The sequence below is a fragment of the Sus scrofa genome, chromosome 4 (genome assembly GCF_000003025.6).
Source record: "Sus scrofa isolate TJ Tabasco breed Duroc chromosome 4, Sscrofa11.1, whole genome shotgun sequence".
Lineage (NCBI taxonomy): Eukaryota > Metazoa > Chordata > Mammalia > Artiodactyla > Suidae > Sus > Sus scrofa.
The window spans coordinates 119,180,370-119,199,644 of record NC_010446.5 but is presented as its reverse complement, the minus strand read 5'-3'; the positions used below and the strand labels follow the sequence as shown (position 1 = coordinate 119,199,644).

The following is a 19,275-nucleotide window of genomic DNA, read 5'->3' as shown; positions in this document are numbered from 1 at the left end:
AAGTGATTAGTGCTGTGAAGAACGTGAAACGGGCTAGTGTGATGGAGAACAGCAGGAGGGAAGAGAACACCTTTCTGAGGTGACACGGAGAGGAGTGCTGAGTGACGGCAGGGGCGGGCCTTCCAAGGTTGAGGACATGTGTGCTCAGAAGCATCCGTGCAAAGCTCTGAAATGAGAGTTAGCTCCACGTACTCCCTGAGCTTAAGCATATGTGGTGTGGTGAGCATGTAGAGAATGAAGGGGGAGCAGCCAGGGCCTGAGGACTGAGCAGGCAGGATGGGAACACATAGGCTGTGGGTTCCATTGCAACTGCCGTGGGAAGCCACTGAAGTGGGAGGAATGATGATTCGGTGTGTTACATGCTTTAGATTAAAAATCGTTATTGGAGTTCCCATCGTGGCGCAGTGGTTAACGAATCCAACTAAGAACCATGAGATTGTGGGTTCGATCCCCGGCCTTGCTCAGTGGGTTAACGATCCAGTGTTGCCGCGAGCTGTGGTATAGGTTGCAGACGCGGCTCGGATCCCGTGTTGCTGTGGCTGTGGTGTAGGCTGGCGGCTACAGCTCCGGATTGGACCCCTAGCCTGGGAACCTCCATATGCCGCAGGAGCAGCCTAGAAATGGCAAAAAGACCAAAAAAAAAAAAAAAAAATTTGTTTTATTGCAGTAGAGTTGATTTACGATATTGCCTTAGTTTCAGATGTACAGCAGAGTGATTCAGTTATGCATACATATATGTGTATTTTTTAAGATTTGTTTCACTTATAGGTTATTACAAAATATTAATATAGTTCCCTGTGCTATACAGTATGTCCTTGTTTATTTTATGTGTATAGTGTTTATATGTTAATCTTGACAGTGTGTAGTTAGAAGTCTCCTTCACGCTAAAATAGTTCTTTCATCTTTCCTTGACTTTTGTGACCATTATGCTGAAGATCGCAGGCCTATTATAGTCTAGAATACTCCAGTATGAACTTTTCTGACACTTCCTATGATTAGGTTTAAACTGTCAGTTTTGTTTTTGTTTTTGGTCTTTTTGCCATTTCCAGGGCCGCTCCCACGGCATATGGAGGTTCCCAGGCTAGGGGTCTAATTGGAGCTGTAGCCATCGGCCTACACCACAGCCACAGCAGTGCAGGACCTGAGCTGCATCTGCAACCTACACCGCAGCTCACGGCAAAGCCAGATCCTTAACCCCCTGAGCAAGGCCCGGGATCGAACCCACAATTTCATGGTTCCTAGTTGGAGTCGTTAACCACTGAGCCACAATGGGAACTCCAAACTGTCAGTCTTTGACAGGGATATAACTCAAGTGATTTATTGTCGGGTAGCACATGGTTTTTATTTGTGCTATTAATGATACACTCTTTAATCATTTGACTAAGGCGAGAGCTGCCCAGCTTCTCCACTGTAAAATCAGTCCTTTCCCATTGCAATTAATAAATGTTTTGGGGGAAGGTACTTTGAGACTATAATTATATTGTTCCTTATCTCTAAACTTTAAATTGATTGTGTGTGTATGTGTTCTATTATGGTTTTCTATTTTAGTCAGTGGGATTTAGTCCTTTCCTATCACTGTGTATTTTGGTATAAATTGTCTCCAATTTGGCCCCAGTAGGGTCATCTTCGCACCTCCTCCTCCCCCACGTTTTGACATAGTCTTTGCCTTCTTGGTGTCTTTCTGATACAACAGGACATTCTAGACTCTTCTTGTCCTTGTCTTGCTCCAGCCCTGGGATCAGCCATTTCTCTAACGAGCTCTGATTAGTTTTAACAGAGAAAATTATATTTAGAATACAGTGTCTTGGCATTAGATATGTTCATTGCTATTTAGGTATTTTTAGTCTAAGACCTGAGTGGACAGAGACAGGAACTATATTTACGTATCATCATACATACACATTTTAATATCTATACCGATTTGCCTATTTATATAAAGAACAACCATTTCATATCAGTACCTCCCCTTTGAGTCCAATATCATGAGAGTTAATTCTAGATGACTTTCCATATTTGTATTTCCTTTTCTGAAAATGAGAAACAGGATCCCAGTTGCCTTCACATACCTACTTAATCAATGCTGTTTGTAACCAGCCTTGCCTAGCTCATGTCATCTTGCCTAAGTGGAGACTCCTCGCCCCACTCTGGTTTCCACACTGGCACTGGACCACACCCACACAAGGGCACCCTCTTTACCAGCTTCTAGGCTTCTCTTGTTCCTTGCTAGTCTTCACTCCTCCACGCTGCCCATGGGCAGGCAGTGTGCACCATTCTCACCCTGCTTGGGCTGTTAATTCCCACTCCAGACCACTCTTTGCAGGGACTGCCTCAACGTCCTGTTAATGCTTTGGCATCCTGCTCTGGGCCACCGTGACTTTGCCTCCCTTCCTCCTCTAGCATGGGCACCAGCCTTGCTCCCTCCTACCGAATAGGCTTGAGGACGGAATGGGTCAGGTGGAGAAAGGGAAAAGAGAGTGATGAGGTTGCTTTCGAGGGCTCCCTCTGTTTCCTGCATCGGAAGCAAAAGAGCTATTGAGTCCTGTGTGATGGGAGGGAGACGATGAGGGCCTAAGTAAGGTGGGACCAGGGGAGATTTTAATAAGAAAGGATACGTGATTTGTCCAGACTTATACAACTTGGTAAATAGGAGAGCCGGAACTGTGACCTGGCACTATACTCCCTGGTCTCGTATAAATACTAGTTTGTTTTTTTCTGATAGAGGGTTCAAAGTCTAAAAAGCTGTGACAGTTTGAAGGCAGATAACAATCATATTCTACTAAAATCAAAACCAAAAAAAAAAGTTGAGTGTGTTTTTAAATCCCCAAAATATACATTTATTTACAATTCACAATAAGTTGGAAATTGCAACTTGGAAACGCTTTGGGACATGTGGAGCTATGTCCTTAGTTGAAATTCTTTTTTCCTTCTTCCAAGGTATTATTACATAGAGTTTTATTTTAACCAGACCAGTGTGTTATGCTAAAACCAGTTAATGATGATGATTAAATAAAAGAGCTACTTCTCGTGTGCCAGGCAGAGTTCTAAGTGTTCTATGTGTGTTATCTCACTCAAGTCTCACACAACACAGTGAAGTAGATGCTATTATTTTCCTCACTTGACAAACTGAGGCATAGAGACATAAAAATTACTGGCTCAATACTGCACATGTAGAAGTTGTCGAGGCTGGACTCCAAAAATCGCACCAAGAACTTGAAAACTAGACACTAGGGTAACGTCTAAAAAGATACTTCTCAATATGCTTCGCGTAACTAATACCAGTCAGAGTTTGCATGCGTGATAAATTATTTTTGCCATTCCTGCCGCAGAACTTTATTGGTGCTTTGAAATAGCCTGTGATAGTGAATTGGCAGTTTTAATGATACGAATTTTAGAGCAAATTGACCTGCCTTGCTTCTCTCTCAGTAAAGAGATTGTGAAATGAGTTAAGGAGGTACAGCGTATGCTGGTGGTTCTCAATAGCAGTGTGGCTGGGGAGGAGGGTAAGAGTTTTGGGGCCCCAGGTGCCTTTGGAGAATATACTACAAACTTCTAGAACTTCCATCCTTCCCAGGAAGCAGGTTCTGTAGGGGCTGAGACACTCTGATAGAGAAGCTTTTAATCAAAATGAGTAAGAAAAAGGACAGAGAAGTGCATCCAGAGCAAATTTTTAATGCATTAGAAGACCTGCCACAGACTCTTAAGGCCTGGAAAATGCTGAACACATTCCGCATATTCCATTAATGAGGACACACACATAAGCCCTGTGTGGTCATCACTGTCACATGCAGAATACAAATGTCAGGCTACCCTGCTGCAAGTTTCCTGGAGAAGATTCCTCACCAAAAGACAAGGTTTTCGTCCAAAGTCAAATTGTTAGTTACAACATTTAGATTAACTTATTCTTGCACATTTAAGATCACACACGTATGAATGTGTAGTTCTTGCATAATACATTAAATAACACATTCATGTAGAAATATCACCATTTCCCACTCCCACATGTACCCTCGACACTTTTTGAGTCATCTCACACTCTCTTTTATTAGACGAGGTTATATGCGCAGTTCAACAACCAGGAAAAAGGAGCTCAGAGTTTCTGTGTCTCTCACTTTTGAGTCCCGATATGATGTGTCTCTACAGATGTCATCCCCAACTACCAGTGCTCCCTAAAGCACAGTAGGAATGTCAACATTTCATTTGTCCCAAAAGTAACATAAGCAATTAGCATGTTGCTTAAAAAGAAACAAAAAAACCGAAAGTGATTTATTTGACTAGATAATATTTTGCATGATAAAAAATTCAGAAATTTTTAAAAACACATTTAATGAAAAGCTTCCTCCCCACCTCCGTATCCTATCTTCCCAATCCCCACTGCCCACTTTACAACTACATAATCTTGTTAGTTGCTTTCAGGGTGCTTTATGGATTTACAACAAATGCAAACAGGCACTCTGATTTTACTCTTATTATGAATGCACTCATGTGCCATAAAGGTTTCTGCACTTTGCTTTATTAATATATATCTCAGCGATCACACCAGTTATTGGCCTTTTATAGCTGCATAGTCTTCTGTTGAATGGATGTACCACAATTTATTTTATGTGACTCCTACTGGTGAACATTTATTTCCAGCTTTTTGCTGCTATGAACAATGATCCAGTGAGTAACCTTGTACATGTATTATTCTGTGAATGTCTCAGTAGATCTACAGAATAAATACCTATAAGTGAAATTGCTGTGTGAGAGACTATTCAATTTTTTTTTTAATTTTAATTTTTTTTGTCTTTTTGTGGCTGCACCTGAGGTATGTGGAAGCTCCCAGGATAGGGGTCAAATCAGAGCTGTGGCTGCAGGTCACAGCCACAGCAATGCAGGATCTGAGCCACATCTGCAGCCTACACCATCACAGCAACAGTGCATCCTTAACCCACTGAGCAAAGCCAGGAATCGAACCTGCATCCTCATGGATACTTATTGGCTTCTTAACCCACTGAGCCGCAACGGGAATTCTGAGACTATTCGACTTTGACAGTTCATTGTTAATTGTGCAGTCTTGGACAAGTTAGCTAACCTTTCCTTGACTTTGTTTCTTAGTTTGTAGAACAGAGGAGGGAAATAATGTACCTAGCTCATAGAGCTAAATGTGTAACACATTTAAGTGCTTATAATAGTGCTTGGTACAAAGGAAGGACTAAAAGAATTAGGTGCTGTTATTTTTGTTGATGTTATTTTTATTCCTACCAAGTTAGTTTCTACTGGGAGAGCTATTTGCAGCTTCCTCAGCATGTTTGATTGCTTGTTTGCTCTTGTACCCCACACCCCAACTTTGTCAATGTGGTTAAACTAGAATTGTTGTCATCTCATAAGTGAAAAGTAGTATCCCCTTGGAGTTTGTTTCTTTTGTTTTTTTAGGACCGCACCCCCAGTGTATGAAAATTTCTAGGCTATGGGTTGAATCGGAGCTGCAGCTGTAAGGCCTGTGTCACAGCCACAGCAACGCCAGATCCTTAACCTACTGAGCGAGGCCAGGTGTTGAACCCAAGTCCTCATGGGTTCATTACCATTGCACCATAACAGGAACTCCTCCGCTTTTAGTTTTAATTTGTATATCTTGTGATGAACAAAGCTAAGCATTTTTTATATGTTTAAGTACATTTTGTATTTCTTTTTTTGTAATTGTCTGCTTTTTGCTTATTAGAATATTAATTCTTGGTCTGTTCCTGGCTTTTAAGTGATTATTAGAGAAATTAGTCCTTTTTTGTACTATATTTTAATTTTCTTTATAGTGATTTTTGCTATGTAGAAATATTTAGGTTTTTTGTTTGTTTGGTTGGGTTTTTTTTTGGTCTTTTGTCTTTCTTTTAGGGCCAAGGAGGTTTCCAGGCTAGGGGTCTAATCGGAGCTGTTGCCACCAGCCTACCCCAGGGCCACAGCAACGCTAGATCTGAGCCGAGTCTGTGACCTACACCACAGCTCACGGCAATGTCAGATCCTTAACCCACTGAGCAAGGCCAGGGATTGAACCCTAAACCTCATGGTTCCTAGTCGGATTCTTTTTCCGCTGTGCCACAACGGGAACATCTAGTCTTTATTAAGTAAGATTTATCTGTCTTTTTCTAAAGGATTTTACTTTTAAGTACAAATTAAGATGACAGAATTGTCTCACCTTTCTTTTATTAATTTTTGGGGTTTGTTTTACATTTGAATCCTTGAGTCATTTGGAATTAATTCTGGCTGTAAATATGACATGTGGATTCAACTATATATTTTTAGATAATTGTCCAGTTGTGCTGAAACTGTCTGTTGAGCAATCATATTTTTCCCAGTACTTTGTAGTGCTACCTTGGAAATATACTTAATTTGTATTGTCACATGCAGTTGCCTGGAGGCTTTCTATATGTTCCCTCCATCTGCCTTTTAAGCATCAGAACTGTACTGTTTCAATAATGGAGGTTTTAGATTGTTTTTTCTTCTTCTTCTTTTTTTTTTTTTTTTGTTTTTTGTTTTTTTAGGGCCACACCCTCAGCATATGGAAGATTCCAGGCTAAGGATTTAATCAGAGCTGTAGCTGCCGTCCTACACCATAGCCACAGAAACGTGGGATATGAGCCACGTCTGTGACCTACACCACAGCTCACTGCAACGCTGGATCCTTAACCCACTGAGCAAGGCCAGGGATTGAACCTGTGTCCTCATGGATCCCAGTAGGGCTTGTTAACCACTGAGCTGTGATGGGAACTCCATAGACCATGTTTTAAATGTGGTGGGACTTGTCTATCCCTGCTTGTTCCTGGGCCAGAGATTCAACCTGAGCCATAGCAGTGACAGCACTGGATCTCAACTGCTAGGTTACCAGAGAATTCCTGTAGTGCTTTAAAATTAAACTAATACTTATTCATAGTGATATTCAAACACTTGAATTATGAGTTTATTTCCTTAAAATGATTACTGTATTGTCTCCCTTAAAAAAAAAGGTCATAATCAGTAAACCACTATCTATATGCAAAAATATCATTAATTGAATTTTTTCAAGCTAATACTTCTTCCAAAATACCATCATGTTTTTAGAATGAATTCATTGAAAATAATGTTGAAGGCTTTCTGGGGAAACACATAAAAGCAGATTTATTAAAGAATACTTTTTTAAGGGGAACACATAAAATCTATTACTTGAGTGCTTATGCTATTCCAGTTATACTGGTCACAGCTTTCTAGAGCTGTGGGGAGTAATATGGTGCCCACTAACTGCATGTGGTTATTTACATTTAAATTTGAATCAATTGGAGTTCCTGTCGTGGCTCACTGTTTAACGAACCTGACTAGTAACCATGAGGTTGCGGGTTCAATCCCTGGCCTCACTCAGTGGGTTAAGGATCCAGTGCTGCCATGAGCTGTGGTGTAGGTTGCAGACATGGCTCGGATCTGGTATTGCTGTGGCATAGGACAGCGGCTACAGCTCTGATTGGACCTCTAGCCTGAGAATCTCCATATGCTGCAAATAAAAATAAATGTGAATCAATTAAAACTAAATACAGTGAAAAAAATTCTTCATTTGCGCTGGCTGCATCCTGGAGTCATATGTGGCTGTTGCTACTGTTTGGGGCGCTCCAGAATAGAGCATCTCTATCATCACAGAAAATTCTGTTGGCCAGCTTTGTTTTAGCCTGTGTTGCAATATTAAAGGCTGTTTTTGATGTGTGGTAGGTTGGTTGATTGATTTAAAGAGGAAAGATCCTGTTTAAGGAAGGTTTTAGCTTTGGTAGGGATTCAGATGGAAGAGAGAGAAATTCCCTTGATTAAGGGAATTCCCTTGATTAAAAAGCATAACATACACAGTACTTCAGCCAAGAGAAGATTTCAGTCCCTAGACTTCTTGATCATGTACTCTATCACCGAAATATTTTTGAGCACACCTCCTAATATGTATACATTTTTAAATGCACAAATTATCCACACTTGCACTACTATACCCGTACGTTTTATCTGTGCTATAAGCTATGCATGTAAGTTACAAACATGACCTAAGAGTTAATTAATTGTAAGGTACACACTTCCAGTTATAAAGTCAGTCATGGGGATGTGGCGAATAAGGTGGTGATTATAGTTAATAATGCTGTGTTGTGTATTCGAGACTCACTAAGAGCAGATCTTAAAAATTCAACAGTTCTCATCACAGGAAGAAAAAGTTGTAACGTGTGGGGATGGATGTTAACTAGACTTATTTTAGTCATCACTGCTCAGTATGTACAAATATCAAATAACGAATATATGAATATATGAAACAAATGTCATATTATATGTTAATATATAAAACAAATGTCATATGTGAATTAAAAACAGTTAAATATAAATGGAGGATCCTTCATGCGGCTCTCTGAGCTAATATATATGCCTTGAAGGTCAGGTGCCCCAAGTGGAATTTTGTAAAATAGTAGAGGTGGATCACAAATGAGAGAATCTGGATCCTGGGAAGAAGTTACCAAAGTTACTTAAACCTCACAAAACAGTCCTTTTGTTGTTGTTGTTAATTAGGAAAAATTGTGTTTGCTTCACCATATATAGTGAGAATTGAAGGAGATAATATGTGAGATATTGGTTGGTTAACTAGTGAATAAACATACTTCGTGACAGACAACTGAATAGCCTGCGAAGGTCTGTGAAGTCATTCTGTTTAGATTTGTCTTTGAAATAATTTTTAACCTGAGTAAAACCTAATGGTAGGATGGCATGTTGCTTTTCTAGGCTGAGAGTATCTTCTTCAGAAACAAATACAGGAAATTATCATATCTAAAGAGTCAAAAGACCTGGATTTAAAAGTTAAAAAAAAAAAAAAAATTCAGGAGCCAAATCATTTTAAAAGGTTTATATTAAAGAACTCCTGGAAGCACCTGGAAAAAATGAATCCTCTTCTGCCCAACGTATATTTACTGTGCCTTTGTTGTGCAACGGACTCATAGGCAATCTCTACATTTCCTAAACTGGGACTGTTTAAATAATTGGCTCTCTGTTGCCTCCGGTGTCACAGGAAATTATGATTATTCCTTATGTGAAGGATGTTTAATGGTGTTGGAGGTACTGACTGGAATGGTGAGGCACCAACTACATTTGCGGGTGTTTTATGACTTGTCATTTTTAGCAAATGCATTGTATTCTACTGAACAAGTTCCATTTGGATAACAACATTGGCAAAAGTTTCTATTTTTTAAGAAAAATGTGTATTATACAGTATATAAAAAAAGGTGCTCACATGTAGTACTCACATGTATGCCTGAGGAACATTGTATCATCAAGCATCTAATTTTTCAGACACATCCTTTCCTCTCTCACAGATCAAAAAATAATATAATTTTATTGTTAAGAGCGCTCTTATCTCTCCCCTGCAATCTAATTAATACTTGTTAAGAGGAGGTAGCTGTCAGATTAGAACTGAGTTTTTGAATTTTCCATTGTCTCCTGATGGAGTGGCAATCTAAATCTTTTTATTTAGGTATATTATTTTCAAGAACTTTTCGAAATGATAATTTCCCAGCTTTTCTGATTATGAAGAGAAGTTTTTAGCATTTGAATAAATAGACTGAATGGTTAATTTTTTCCGTAAAAGGAAATAATAGAGAAGCCGTTTCAGAAAGAAACCGATGAAGATATTTTTAAGTAAGAATAGCTATTATCCTCAAATTGTATTGTTTTGCTGACAAATGTTGGTGATACAGGCCTTTAGGTTAGGTACAGGCACTGTGTAAATTTCTGTGATATCTCAATGTGTAATAAGAACAGTCCTTGAGAAGGAAGGAGGGAAACAAGCCTAGATTCATTACTAATATTTCACTTTTCTGAAATTGTTCATTTATTCTACAAGTGTTTATCAAATTTCTGCATAGTAAGTACTGAGGATATAATGGTCAAAAGACAGACACATGACGCATGTTAGAATTTGTATTCTAACAGGGAAGTTAGTTCCAATGAATGTTAAGGAGATGAACCGAGATAGGAAAGTAGTAAAAATATACCTACTTTGAGAGGGACGATCTGAGCAACCAGTATTTAGACTGGAAGTTAAACAAAGGAAACCTATCTAGAAGATGTAAAATAGAATAATTTTTAGAAAACTCGCTCTTTATTGTCTTCTTTATATCGCTCAATAAAGTTTAAACTTTTTTTTCCCCAAAAAGCATGTTTTCTTCACCTTCTCATACACCTTCTCATAAATTTATTTCAAGTACCTTTTGTTTGTAGTTATCATAAATTATATATGTGAGCAATATTTATTTTCTAAGTTTTTTTTTTTTTTTTGGCCAGAGTATAGGAATGTAATTCACTTTTGCGTATTTATCTTATATCTAGCAATCTTCCAAATTATTTTCGATTGTAACAATTTCTTTGTACACTCTTTGGGATTTTCTATGTAGAAAATCTTATGGGTGCATATTGATAGTTTTGTTTCATTTATTCAGTCTTTATACTTTATATATTTTTTTTCATTTCGTACTGAGCTGGCTAAAAAATACATTGTAAAGTTATTAGTGATGGGACAGCCTTGTCATTATCCCTGATGCTAAAGTAAACACTCTCAGAATTTTTTCATTAGTAAAAAATCTCATTACTAATATTTATATATATATATTTTTTCTTTTTATGGCTGCACTTGCAGCATGTGGAAGTTCCTGGGCCAGGGGTTGAATAGGAGCTGCAGCTGCTGGCCTACACCACAGCTCACAGCAACGCAGGATCTTTAACCCACTGAGCGAGGCCAGGGATCGAACCTGAGTCCTCATGAATACTAGTCAGGTTCGTAACCTGCTAAGCCACATCAGGAACTCTCTAATATCTTTTTTTATAAAGTTAATAAATACTATTAAAGTAATTTTCTGTGAAAAAAATTTTTCTTTTTATATTTTAATCATTTGGTTAAAGACAGTTAATAAACTATTTGCACGAATTTATATTACTTTTCTATAAAAATAGATCTACTTCTGATGATTCTTATGGGAAGATATGTTCTTGCAAATGCGATTTGTAAGAGTAATAGAAAATTAAAATCTATAAAGGCTCATTTTAGTAAAAATTATGAAAATATTATGGGGTTTCTGGATTGGTTTCACTTTCTAAAGTCAGCTTTGAGGAAATAAGGTGGAAAACCTCCAAGGTGATTAAATGAGTTTGAGGGATTGAAGGCACCTGTGGTTGCCTTCGCAGCACAAGTGCTTCAAAAATTAACTGTTAATGTAATGATCTATAATAATTGATCCACAGGCTGTCCCATTAGAACATAGGTTTTATTTCCCAGCAATAATGAATGATCTGCCTGGATTCATCCAAGTTATTTTACCCACTTTCCCACATGACCAAGGACAGACAGTCATAACATGATATGACCAAGGTTCAGAGCCATAACTGATGTTGATGGAACCAGTGCATCTGTTCCTGGCCCTTCTAACCATCAGGCCATTCTCTAGGATGCCTCTGAGTTGATGGGATGTGACATGAACCTCATGCATCTTTTATTCTTTGATTTGACACCCACCTCTTAGACCATGTTTTTCATGGATGGGAAATAAGGATAGTAATCAAATATTACCTTAAAATGTAGTATGCTGGCATTCCCATCATGGTTCAGTGGTTAATGAACCCGACTAGTATCCATGAGGGCGCAGGTTTGATCCCTGGCCTCGCTTAGTGGGTTAAGGATCCAGCGTTGACATGAGCTGTGGTGTAGATCACAGATACAGCTCGGATCTGGCGTTTCTGTGGCTGTGATGTAGGCCCGCTGTACAACTCCAATGTGAACCCTAGCCTGGGAACCTCCATATGCCACGGGTGTAGCCCTAAAGAGACAAAAGACATAAAATAAGACATAACATGTTGATCATGATGGACTTACTATTTTTAGCATAATTTTTTTTCTTCATTGTTCCTTTAATTTTTTTTTTCTCTGAGACTCTGATTCTCAGGGATCAGTACCTTTTTATTTCACTTTGAAAAACTGCAGTAGGAACTTTTAGTGAAACATGTCCCGAGGTTGACGTCTCAGAGTTGATGGACGTGTACCTCTGTCTGCAAGACTATTACTGTTGCCTTCAGGCCTTCATTTCCTATCTCACCCCACCCCACCTGTTCTTCCAGTTAATGTTGCCCAGTTAAAAAGGTCAGGTAATCTTACCTTTCTTCCCGATACGATACCCACACTTAGGCAATAGCCATCCCTTCCTGATTTTGCCTTCCAGCCTCTTTTCTCCTCTCAGTATCAGGAATCTTACTGTTACTGCTTCCCTCATTCTCTTCCCCTGTTTTCCATTAAAATTCAACACACACCCCACCCCAACAAGGTAAACCCTTTAGTACCTGGCAGTGCCTGCCTCTTTTCCTCTCTTGCTATTCCCCTACTCACTGAAATTTTTAGAAACTTCAAAGCAAACATGCTTCTAAGACCATACACCCAATTTGCTTTCCATGAAATGCCCTTCACATTCTCTTTATCCAATTTTTTAAAATTCTCTACTTAGGCGTGAGTCCTTGAGGACAAGATCTGTTTTTTCACCCTCCATTTAGTTCCTACCTCAGACTAGATGCATAGTGAGTGGGAATGAACCAAAGCCTCCGTGTCCTCTTTTATTGCTGTCTCAGTGTAGATTAATTGGTCTCCCTTCTTCCCCTCCTCCTCCCTTTCTCTTCTAAGCACCCCTGCGTTATCTCTGACTCAGGAATCTATCTCTAGTAAACCTCAGGTCTGGTCGAAAACTTTGAGTAGCTTCCCCTTTCCTACAGCATCCTTTTCATGCTCAGTATCAGTTACACCCCCTAGTGGTCAGTCTTCCATCAGCCAATGCAGCTGCATTTCCCAGGTTTCTCCTCACCCACCTCCAGCCTCCAAACCTATCTCTTCTCTATTCTTTTGTCACAGTAGGTAACATAAAGTATACCGTGTGGTTTTGTTCATGTCATGCCTTCATCCAGCTGTTTTCTTCCCCATTCGCTGCCTAGCAAATTAACAGAATGTCCCCTATGCTAGTTGGAATTAATCCTCTGATGTGTATCTTTCTATAACTTTGTTTTCCCTCCATTATGATATTAGCGCATTCTGCTTTGTATTATAGCCTTCGGCGTTTGTTTTGTTTTTGCATATCTGTATTCTAATAGTGAACACACTCCTTGAGGTAAGAGTGAATCAGTTTAACAGGTTAGCTTGATGCTATTCAGTCTCTATGGAAAGAGCATGTGTTTTGACTTAGGTGGACTTTGGATTGAATCTCTGCGATGCTACAAAAAGCTATGTGATCACTTTTCTTTCTCCTAGTTTCCCAGCCGGTTAAAAGCAGATCATACTAGCAGATTTGCAGCGTTATTATGCAGATTAAATGAAATAATGTGTGTAAAGTATATAGCTTAATGCAATGGCCCATGGCAGAAATACAGCAAATGGTTATTATTACTGCTGTTGTTCCTGGTATGATAGTTACTCTCTATCGAAGAAGGATATTATTGTGTTTGCCTGAGTTCTTAGTATTAATGGTTTTCATTTAATTTTGTGACTAATTTCCAGCTGAATATAACTGAAGCTAGAAATTACCCGTTAGCCTGGCTGTTAAATATAAATCTTTATTTTTCACTGTATTATAGTCTTTTATTACTTATTCTGATATTACAACATTTTCCTGGCAAAAAGGATTGCTTGCTTCTTCAGTTTTTCCACCAACAGAGGGCCAGGTAGTTTCCAGAATTTGTGAAATGAATGATTCAAACTTTAATCCTTCCAAATGCAGTCTTTTCTATGCTATTTTGCAGTAGAAACTATGAATTGAATTTCCTTCTTTCAGAGTTATTGAAACCTGCTGTATGGGTAGAGGGGTGCTGAAGCCACTCCAGCAGCTTCTTCGGCCTGTCTGGTTCCTAACATGTTACTTCCCTACGTTAGTGAAATTGTGTTCAGTGTTTATGTTCAGAGCCTGGGTTGCGCCATCTAAATGCACAGTTCCTTGTAGCAGAGAACTTGCAAAAATTGCAGTCAGCTAAGGGAAGGGAAATCTAATAACATCCCTTTATAAATTGGCATGAAAGATATGGTCCAGATCACTCTTAATTTGAATTAAGTGTTTTGTGCTTGTTATCAATTAGTTTCTTAGAACTAAAATCATAGGAAGACGATTCAGTGTGAAGAAATAACCAATCTCTCTTTCCTCCTTTTCTGAGATAATGATGAAAGAATTAAATTAAAAAAAATGCTCTCTCTCTCTATATATATATGTATATAAAATCACAAAAAATGACAAGACTTGATCATATATATTTAGAATACATATATATATATATCATTCTTTACATTTTTTTTAATTTCCCACTGTACAACAAGGGGATCAAGTTATCTTTACATGTATACATTACAATTACATTTTTTTTCCCCACCCTTTGTTCTGTTGCAACATGAGTATCTAGACAAAGTTCTCAATGTTATTCAGCAGGATCTCCTTGTAAATCTATTCTAAGTTGTGTCTGATAAGCCCAAGCTCCCGATCCCTCCCACTCCCTCCCCCTCCCGTCAGGCAGCCACAAGTCTCTTCTCCAAGTCCATGATTTTCTCTTCTGAGGAGATGTTCATGTTATAAGTGATATCATATGGTATTTGTCTTTCTGGCTCATTTCACTCAGGATGAGAGTCTCTAGTTCCATCCATGTTGCTGCAAATGGCATGATGTCATTCTTTTTTATGGCTGAGTAGTAGTCCATTGTGTATATATACCACTTCTTCCGAATCCAATCCTCTGTTGATGGACATTTGGATTGTTTCCATGTCCTGGCTATTGTGAATAGTGCTGCAATGAGCATGTGGGTGCATGTATCTCTCTTAAGTAGAGTTTTGTCCGGATAGATGCCCAAGAGTGGGATTGCAGGGTCATATGGAAGTTCTATGTATAGATTTCTAAGGTATCTCCAAACTGTTCTCCATAGTGGCTGTACCAGTTTACATTCCCACCAACAGTGCAGGAGGGTTCCCTTTTCTCCACAGCCCCTCCAGCACTTGTTATTTGTGGATTTATTAATGATGGCCATTCTGACTGGTGTGAGGTGGTATCTCATGGTAGTTTTGATTTGCATTTCTCTTATAATCAGCGATGTTGAGCATTTTTTCATGTGTTTGCTGGCCATCTGTATATCTTCTTTGGAGAACTGTCTATTCAGGTCTTTTGCCCATTTTTCCATTGATTGATTGGCTTTTTTGCTGTTGGGTTGTATAAGTTGTTTATATATTCTAGAGATTACGCCCTTGTCCATTGCATCATTTGAAACTATTTTCTCCCATTCTGTAAGTTGTCTTTTTGTTTTCTTTTTGGTTTCCCTTGCTGTGCAAAAGCTTTTCAGTTTGATGAGGTCCCATGGGTTTATTTTTGCTCTAGTTTCTATTGCTTTGGGAGACTGACCTGAGAAAATATTCATGATGTTGATGTCAGAGAGTGTTTTGCCTGTGTTTTCTTCTAGGAGTTTGATGGTGTCCTGTCGTATATTTAAGTCTTTCAGCCATTTGGAGTTTATTTTTGTGCATGGTGTGAGGGTGTGTTCTAGTTTCATTGCTTTGCATGCAGCTGTCCAGGTTTCCCAGCAATGCTTGCTGAATAGACTTTCTTTTTCCCATTTTATGTTCTTGCCTCCCATGTCAAAGAATAATTGACCATAGGTGTCAGGGTTTATTTCTGGGTTCTCTATTCTGTTCCATTGGTCTGTCTGTCTGTTTTGATACCAGTACCACACTGTTTTGATGACTGTGGCTTTGTAGTATTTCTTGAAGTCTGGGAGAGTTATGCCTCCTGCTTGGTTTTTGTTTCTCAGGATTGCTTTGGCGATTCTGGGTCTTTTGTGGTTCCATATAAATGTTTGGATTCTTTGTTCTAGTTCTGTGAAAAATGTCATGGGTAATTTGATAGGGATTGCATTGAATCTGTAGATTGCTTTGGGTAGGATGGCCATTTTTACAATGTTGATTTTTCCAACCCAGGAACATGGACTATCTTTCCATTTCTTTACATCTTCTTTGATTTCTTTGATTAAAGTTTTATAGTTCTCGGCATATAGGTCCTTTACCTCCTTGGTCAGGTGTCTACATTCTTGAGAATAAGTCAAGAAGTAGCACTAGACAGTAACTTAAGACCCAGACCTTGGCAAAGGAATGGCATATTTCCAGAGACCAAAATACTGGAAAAGAGGGGGAGTCAGCTTCCATTGCACCAGTTGATGATGGTGGTGGCGGTGGAGATGGTAGTAGATAATGTTTAGTAGGAAAATTGTCAGGCACTGTGCACATCAACAGACGTTCATTATCTCAGGCAATTTTCATAAGAAATCTCTGAGTTAGGTATTGTTATTTTTATATTCATTTTACAGACAGAAACGAGGGCTTCAAAAGGTCATCTTACCCAATGTCACATAGCTCATGAACGTCAGAAGTGGGGTCTGAGGTCGGTGAACCTATCGTTAGTTGTCTTAATCCCAATGTCATACTGATAAGGCTGCAGACTTTCTGTTGATGGTAGTGAAGTCAGACAGGACAGGACTTCATTAGGAATGCATAGCTCTTGGCCAGAGCAGAAGCACCCACCAGAGCAGAAGCCTCACTGTCACGAGCAAGGGCTTTTAGAAGGGGCAGTTGCAGACAGACAAAGGGAAGACTTTGTCATAAATCCCTCATGGCAGTGACACCATTTTAAACTCCATCAGGAGTGGAGGGAAGATAGACTATATGAACTTAGATACTGTGTTTCCTGAAACCACTTTCAGTAAAGCACTCTGCCGGTAAGCGCACTCCAGGGCATAGTAGTTTTAGACTGCAAGACCAAAGCGGAGGAGAATAACAGTGCAATTACAGCTGGGCTAAGTACCTCTTGATCTTAGATGTTGAGAAGACATTTTTCTAATCTGGCTATGAAATCGGCAAGATTCCATCCAGCAACCCAGAGGAGCGTGGTTCTCTACTAGCCCCTGAGCTTTTTCCAGGTCTTATTTGAATTTGACCTGTAAGTGATTTTACCTTAGCTTATTCCCCAGCATCCACAGTCCCTCCATGAACATCGCTTTTGATAAAACTCTCTAAGAGTTAGCAAAGGAATTACTCCAAGGAGTCATACATACCCATAAAGTAGTAAATGGCCTCAGTGAAGTAGTTTACAAACAAAGTTTAAAAAAAAAAAAAAAAAAAAAAAAAAAAAACACATCCTCCCTCCACACACAAAGCGTGAAAATCAACCTTACTACTGAAATAGATCTCCCATATGTAGTAAAAGATTTATGTAATACCAACTGTCTATTCCCAGGGAGACAAAAGCAAATACGGCTAGAGTGAACTAAGTCAGAAGTGAAATTTCCTGGCGGAATAAACGAGGGCAAAGTAATATTTCAAACAAGCATTGGAAGCAAAATAACTTTTTTGATTCTAAGACATGACATTTTCCCAGGTTAGCATGTCTGTAGGGGGGGCTTCCTTAAATGAGAGCCTCTTTCACATGCTTTGAGCCAAGCTCAGTGGAAATGTGGAAGGCTCCTTTTAAAGCAGAAGCAAGACGGTGTCGTCTCTGCTTGAGTCTTCCTCGTTTTGAGTCTCACTCGATAAAATCCAAGCCCCTTTCCACAGACTGCATGGCTTAGTAGGAGCTGGTCTTCCGCTGCTTCTCTGACCTCATCTCCTAGAACCTTCCCTCTTTTTCGCTCTGCCACCTGCTATAGCTGTCTCCTCGTTCTTCTGGGACCCTCAGGACGTGCTTCCACTTCTGGGGCATTACCCTTGTTCCCTCTGCCAAGAATGCTTGGCCTACTGAGAACCCCATGCTTCTCTCTCTTGTCAACTTCAGGCATTTCTTCAAGTGACTTTTTCTTATTTAGGCTTTCCCCGGTCATTTATCTAAAATTGTATCATTCTTACATTTTCTCTATCTACCTTTCTGATTCATTTTTTCTCTTTGGCATTTACCATCAACTGATAGTTCGTATTTCATTTATTTTGTTAATGGTTTGTCTTTCCCCGGTAGAGAATAAAGCTCTGGCACAAGCAGGGATTTTTGCCTGTTGTCTTCGCTGGTTGAATCTCCAAATCCTCAGAGAATGCCTGTACAGAGAAGGCATTTAATAGATGAATATTTGCTGAATATATGAATAAACATGTACATAAAATAGGTATAAATATACAAAATTAGGAGTTTTTGTCATGGCTCAGTGGAAACGAATGTGACCAGCATCTGTGAGGACACAGGTTTGATCCCTGGCCTCGCTCAGTGGGTTTCCATGAGCTGTGGTGCAGGTCGCAGGCGTGGCTTGGATCTGTCGTTGCTGTGGCTGTGGCATAAGCTGATGGCTACAGCTCCGATTTGACCCCTAGCCTGGGAACCTCCATATGCTGCAGGTTCGGCTCTAAAAAAAGACAAAAATAAAGTTATGTGCCAAATATAAAGCAGTAAATCGATGGGTTCCAGGCTCAAAAGTTGGGTGAATTGGGAAGAGGCGTGACTGTCATATCCAACCTGTCTAATGGAGCAGGGACTAGGTGTCAGGTGTCTTGAGATACAAACCTGCCACTGTTACCAGCTGAGTGAAATGTGGCCATTCCCCTGTGCCTCCAGGTTGAACTGCCTAATCTGTACAGATATTGTAATGTGTCAGTTAATTGAGTTCTGCTAAAAACAGTTGAAAAATAAGGACCAGGAAGGGAACACTAAAGATGGGAAACCCTCCTTTTAGCATAAATATTATCACCACAAATAGTGGTCATGAGAGAGTTATTGCAAAAGAATTTTGAAATAGCTTGTGGTTCAATGTCCTTTGTTTTATAATGAAGATGAAGCCCAAGGTTTGAGAAATTTAGGCCAAGTCAAGTGCTCATTGGTGGCAGACCTTAGAGCTCCACTTGACTGAGCTCATCCCTGACTGAGTTCTCCATGTCTAGTTCTCTAAATACTAGTCGTGCACATGGGAAATACTTATGACTTTGCAGAAGTATTGTTACTATTAAGCTGTTTTTTTAAAAATAATATTCAGCCTAGATTTGAAGCATTCCTTTAGTAGCAGGAATACACAGATCGGTTGATGTCTCTTTGTGATCTAATTCAGCTTACGGAAGAGATTGGAAAACTGGAAGATAAAGTGGAGTGTGCCAACAATGCCCTGAAAGCAGACTGGGAAAGATGGAGACAAAACATGCAGAATGATATCAAGTCAGCGTTTATAGATATGGCCGAGGAGAACATTTGCTATTATGAACAGGTAAGCAGTGATATGTGCTACTGCTTCCTTCTCCAAGAGTTC

The 19,275-nt window shown here is 39.3% G+C and overlaps 1 protein-coding gene across 12 annotated transcripts in view; it reads left to right on the top strand.

Annotated features, from left to right (window-relative positions):
* Positions 1–19,275, top strand: part of SNX7 (sorting nexin 7) — a 217,522-nt gene that overhangs the window by 58,863 nt on the left and 139,384 nt on the right. For 11 of the 12 annotated variants that reach the window (XM_013997355.2, XM_021090764.1, XM_021090763.1 and 8 more), the window contains one exon: positions 19,081–19,233. In XM_013997355.2, the coding sequence (XP_013852809.2) occupies positions 19,081–19,233 (153 nt within the window). Of the gene's footprint in view, positions 1–8,742; positions 10,233–19,080; positions 19,234–19,275 lie in introns of those variants that run through there. The other variant, XM_021090769.1, reaches the window with a different exon arrangement.